This window comes from Oncorhynchus tshawytscha, linkage group LG31 (assembly GCF_018296145.1).
Source record: "Oncorhynchus tshawytscha isolate Ot180627B linkage group LG31, Otsh_v2.0, whole genome shotgun sequence".
NCBI classification, from domain to species: Eukaryota; Metazoa; Chordata; class Actinopteri; order Salmoniformes; family Salmonidae; genus Oncorhynchus; species Oncorhynchus tshawytscha.
The window spans coordinates 30,024,677-30,030,676 of NC_056459.1; the positions used below are offsets into that span (position 1 = coordinate 30,024,677).

Consider the following 6,000-nt stretch of genomic DNA (forward strand, 5'->3'; position numbering starts at 1 on the left):
GTCTCTCCAATCTACAGTCCTACAGGGACATAGTCTCTCCAAGCTACAGTCCTACAGGGACATAGTCTCTCCAAGCTACAGTCCTACAGGGACATAGTCTCTCCAAGCTACAGTCCTACAGGGACATGGTCTCTCCAATCTACAGTCCTACAGGGACATGGTCTCTCCAATCTACAGTCCTACAGGGACATGGTCTCTCCAATCTACAGTCCTACAGGGACATGGTCTCTCCAATCTACAGTCCTACAGGGACATAGTCTCTCCAAGCTACAGTCCTACAGGAACATAGTCTCTCCAAGCTACAGTCCTACAGGAACATAGTCTCTCCAAGCTACAGTCCTACAGGAACATAGTCTCTCCAAGCTACAGTCCTACAGGGACATGGTCTCTCCAATCTACAGTCCTACAGGGACATGGTCTCTCCAATCTACAGTCCTACAGGGACATGGTCTCTCCAATCTACAGTCCTACAGGGACATGGTCTCTCCAATCTACAGTCCTACAGGAACATAGTCTCTCCAAGCTACAGTCCTACAGGAACATAGTCTCTCCAAGCTACAGTCCTACAGGAACATAGTCTCTCCAAGCTACAATCCTACAGGGACATAGTCTCTCCAAGCCAGTCCTACAGGGACATGGTCTCTCCAATCTACAGTCCTACAGGGACATAGTCTCTCCAAGCTACAGTCCTACAGGGTCTTTCCTCCCGTACCAGCCCAGCAGACTGGCATTAACTGGAACTGACAATGTGTGCTATCTGAGCTACCTCACTCTGATACAGGGTGTGTGTGTGTGGGGGGGGGGGTGCTTTGCAATTCACACACCAGTGAGCAAACCCACTCAGTCTCAAGACCAGTGACCCAGGTCATGATAACCTTATTATCATGCATGTGTGTGTGCGTGCCTGTGTGTGTGCGTCACAAGGATAGAGGAACAAGAACGCACACACACACACACTGACGTGCTGTTAAACACACACATTATATACCTCCCTAAACAACATCAAAGCCTGCTGCTTCTCTACAGAGGAATGTGAATGCTGCACTCCTCTCTGTCCTCTCATTCTCTCTGTGCCCCCTCTCCTCTCATTCTTTCTGTGCCCCCTGATCTCTCTCTCCTCTCATTCTCTCCGTGCCCCCCCTCTCTCTCTCTGTCTCTCTCTCGCTCTCTCTCTCACTCTCTCACCTCCTGAAAGCACCAGGCACATCGTGGTCCGCGTTGGATGCACTCTGAACATGATGAGACAGGAGGAGACGAACACACACGCTCACCTGTAGATAGTAATAAAGAGAAATAGAGAGAGAGAGAGAGAGAGAGAGAGAGAGAGAGAGAGAGAGAGAGAGAGAGAGAGAGAAATAGAGAGAGAGAGAGAGGACGAGAAGAGAGAATTAGCATATGAAAGAGTGACTGGGACTGATGAGACAGGAGGAGACGAACACACACGCTCACCTGTAGATAGTAATAAAGAGAAATAGAGAGAGAGAGAGAGAGAGAGAGAGAGGGACGAGAAGAGCGAATTAGCATATGAAAGACTGACTGGGGAAACCGTCATTAACTGTGTTAACTTAACTTGTTAACTTGTTAACTTGTGTCCCCACAAGGTTAGCTGTACAAGACTGTGTGTGTGTGTGTGTGTGTGTGTGTGTGTGTGTGTGTGTGTGTGTGTGTGTGTGTGTGTGTGTGTGTGTGTGTGTGTGTGTGTGTGTGTGTGTGTGTGTGTGTGTGTGTGAACAGGTGCTCCAGTGTAGTTATTTCACTGGATCAGCCCTTCATATAAGGAAATGAGTCAATTGAAATAAATTCATTAGGCCCCCTTCCAGCCAATCAAAAGGGCTTTATTACAGACAGAAATACTCCTCTGCACAAAATTTGAGAGAAATAAGCTTTTTGTGCATATGGAACATTTCAGGGATTTTTTTTCTTCAGCTCATGAAACACTTTACATGTGTTTATATGTAGGGGCGGCAGGTAGCCTAGTGGTTAGAGTGTAGGGGCGGCAGGTAGCCTGGTGGTTAGAGTGGAGGGGCGGGAGGTAGCCTAGTGGTTAAAGAGGAGGGGCAGCAGGGAGCCTAGTGGTTAGAGTGGAGGGGCGGCAGGTAGCCTAGTGGTTAGAGTGGAGGGGCGGCAGGTAGCCTAGTGGTTAGAGTGGAGGGGCGGTAGGTAGCCTAGTGGTTAGAGTGGAGGGGCGGCAGGTAGCCTAGTGGTTAGAGTGGAGGGGCGGCAGGTAGCCTAGTGGTTAGAATGGAGGGGCGGCAGGTAGCCTAGTGGTTAGAGGGAGGGGTGGTTAGAGGCAGGTAGCCTAGTGGTTAGAGTGGAGGGGCGGCAGGTAGCCTAGTGGTTAGAGTGGAGGGGCGGCAGGTAGCCTAGTGGTTAGAGTGGAGGGGCGGCAGGTAGCCTAGTGGTTAGAGTGGAGGGGCGGCAGGTAGCCTAGTGGTTAGAGTGGAGGGGCGGCAGGTAGCCTAGTGGTTAGAGTGTTGGGCCAGTAACCGAAAGGTTCCTAGATTGAATCCCCAAGCTGACAAGGTAAAAATCTATCCCCGGTAGGCAGTCATTGTAAATAAGAAATTTGTTATTGGGGATTTACCTCTTGGGGATGTTATTCGAAAACATAATGTAAACTTTCATTGCTATGCGGATGACACACAGCTGTACATTTCAATGAAACATGGTGAAGCCCCAAAATTGCCCTCGCTAGAAGCATGTGTTTCAGACATAAGGAAGTGGATGGCTGCAAACTTTCTACTATTAAACTCGGACAAAACAGAGATGCTTGTTCTAGGTCCCAAGAAACAAAGAGATCTTCTGTTGAATCTGACAATTAATCTTAATGGTTGTACAGTCGTCTCAAATAAAACTGTGAAGGACCTCGGCGTTACTCTGGACCCTGATCTCTCTTTTGAAGAACATATCAAGACCATTTCAAGGACATCTTTTTCCATCTACGTAACATTGCAAAAATCAGAAACTTTCTGTCCAAAAATGATGCAGAAAAATTAATCCATGCTTTTGTCACTTCTAGGTTAGACTACTGCAATGCTCTATTTTCCGGCTACCCGGATAAAGCACTAAATAAACTTCAGTTAGTGCTAAATACGGCTGCTAGAATCCTGACTAGAACCAAAAAATTTGATCATATTACTCCAGTGCTAGCCTCTCTACACTGGCTTCCTGTCAAAGCAAGGGCTGATTTCAAGGTTTTACTGCTAACCTACAAAGCATTACATGGGCTTGCTCCTACCTATCTCTCTGATTTGGTCCTGCCGTACATACCTACACGTACGCTACGGTCACAAGACGCAGGCCTCCTAATTGTCCCTAGAATTTCTAAGCAAACAGCTGGAGGCAGGGCTTTCTCCAATAGAGCTCCATTTTTATGGAACGGTCTGCCTACCCATGTCAGAGACGCAAACTCGGTCTCAACCTTTAAGTCTTTACTGAAGACTCATCTCTTCAGTGGGTCATATGATTGAGTGTAGTCTGGCCCAGGAGTGGGAAGGTGAACGGAAAGGCTCTGGAGCAACGAACCGCCCTTGCTGTCTCTGCCTGGCCGGTTCCCCTCTTTCCACTGGGATTCTCTGCCTCTAACCCTATTACAGGGGCTGGGTCACTGGCTTACTGGGGCTCTCTCATGCCGTCCCTGGAGGGGGTGCGTCACCTGAGTGGGTTGATTCACTGTTGTGGTCATCCTGTCTGGGTTGGCGCCCCCCTTGGGTTGTGCCGTGGCGGAGATCTTTGTGGGCTATACTCAGCCTTGTCTCAGGATGGTAAGTTGGTGGTTGAAGATATCCCTCTAGTGGTGTGGGGGCTGTGCTTTGGCAAAGTGGGTGGGGTTATATCCTTCCTGTTTGGCCCTGTCCGGTGGTGACCTCGGATGGGGCCACAGTGTCTCCTGACCCCTCCTGTCTCAGCCTCCAGTATTTATGCTGCAGTAGTTTATGTGTCGGGGGCTGGGGTCAGTTTGTTATATCTGGAGTACTTCTCCTGTCCTATTCGGTGTCCTGTGTGAATCTAAGTGTGCGTTCTCTAATTCTCTCCTTCTCTCTTTCTTTCTCTCTCTCGGAGGACCTGAGCCCTAGGACCTGAGCTCCAGGACTACCTGACATGATGACTCCTTGCTGTCCCCAGTCCACCTGGCCATGCTGCTGTTCCAGTTTCAACTGACCTGAGCCCTAGGACCATGCCCCAGGACTACCTGACATGATGACTCCTTGCTGTCCCCAGTCCACCTGGCCATGCTGCTGCTCTAGTTTCAACTTCCACCTGACTGTGCTGTTGCTCCAGTTTCAACTGTTCTGCCTTATTATTATTCGACCATGCTGGTCATTTATGAACATTTGAACATCTTGGCCATGTTCTGTTATAATCTCCACCCGGCACAGCCAGAAGAGGACTGGCCACCCCACATAGCCTGGTTCCTCTCTAGGTTTCTTCCTAGGTTTTGGCCTTTCTAGGGAGTTTTTCCTAGCCACCGTGCTTCTACACCTGCATTGCTTGCTGTTTGGGGTTTTAGGCTGGGTTTCTGTACAGCACTTTGAGATATCAGCTGATGTACGAAGGGCTATATAAATAAATTTGATTTGATTTTGATTTGATTTGGTTATTAACTGATTTGCCTAGTTTTAAAAAACTCCCCTTCACCATGCAGTCAAACACATTAATCAGAGTAATTATGCTACAGACAGTAGAGTAGGCAAATACTGTGCTTCTAAACAATGTCCCGCATAAGAACTATGGACATAATTCCACTACCAAATCAATATCAGGCTAACATCCCATGTATTCCCTGTGAGATTGGTGTTGTAATGTTATGTAGGCCTTGTTAGGAATGCTACAGGTCCCAGCTTGACTCATTTGTTAAATTCATTTATGATTAATTAGTGAATTAACAAGCAGCTCTGACTTAATTACTGTGTAGCTGTGCTCTTGACAGATCAATAACAGGATCAATGCCGTGATAAACATAATCAATCAAAATTTCAATGCCTGGAGAGATTTATAATATAAGGCTGAGCATATAACAGTATGCAAAAATGTATTTGATAGATGCAGTGCATTGATAGGCTATATGTGGTTTTCATTGTTATTGACACAGTAAGATGTGTCAGTGCAACGTCACGTCGTGGACGCTGATAGATGACCAGCAGGGTGACGAGTCGGGACATTGACGAGTCGGGACATTGACGAGTCGGGACATTGACGAGTCGGGACATTGACGAGTCGGAGTCGGGACATTGACGAGTCGGGACATTGACGAGTCGGGACATTGACGAGTCGGGACATTGACGAGTCGGGACATTATCGTCCATTGTTTGTAATCTATGGATGCTTGTGTTCCCTCATGTGCTTTATATATTGATTTGTTGTTAATTTAAAAAAAATATTTAAAAAAATAAAAAATTATAATAATCCAGACTGGTCTCATAAACTAGTCATAGCATAATAAACGCAAATCCGGGACACTCGGACATTCATTCATTGTTAATGATTTCTTTATTCATTCATCTGTGACACCCATTGACACAATGATGATGTTATCCATTTAATAAAGATACGTCTCCATTCGCTCTTTCTGCAGTAGCCTCGCCGAGCTATCAAGGTATATTCTGTCACTCACCGGAATGCGAGCTCCCGCTGGTGATGTTAGCGGCCAAAAGCAGGAAGAGCAGCACAGGATTGTCGTATTTACGTAGCCAGGAAGTCATATCCACACCGGGAATAGGCTTGTGGTCAAGACACCAGCAGCAGCTCCGGTCACAGGCTGCTACTGACACTATCCGATAATCAACCGGGAAATACCTTGCGTCCGCGCTTACAAGAAGCAGCGCCGGGAATGCACGGTGGTCGTTGGTGCATCGTTTTTTTTTTTTTTTTTTTTTTTTTTCCCCATTCATCTGCTTCATGTAGAATCACCCAGCAAGCTTTAAAGCGAAAAGGAGAAAGTGAAAACGAGACATCTCTCTTTCTCTCTCATCGTAGCAGCTGTTGTTTTGTGCATTCCCC

General features: G+C 47.1%; 1 protein-coding gene across 1 annotated transcript in view; it reads right to left on the reverse strand.

The window, feature by feature from the left end:
- LOC112229210 (integrin beta-8-like) overlaps positions 1-5,702 on the reverse strand; it is a 55,766-nt gene extending 50,064 nt beyond the window's left edge. Inside the window, exons 1-2 of the mRNA XM_042310077.1 lie at positions 5,615-5,702; positions 1,186-1,271 (exon numbers count right to left, since the gene is read on the reverse strand). Of these exons, the coding sequence (XP_042166011.1) occupies positions 1,186-1,271; positions 5,615-5,702 (174 nt within the window). The remainder of the gene's footprint in view (positions 1-1,185; positions 1,272-5,614) is intronic.
- Between the last annotated feature and the right edge of the window lie 298 nt (positions 5,703-6,000).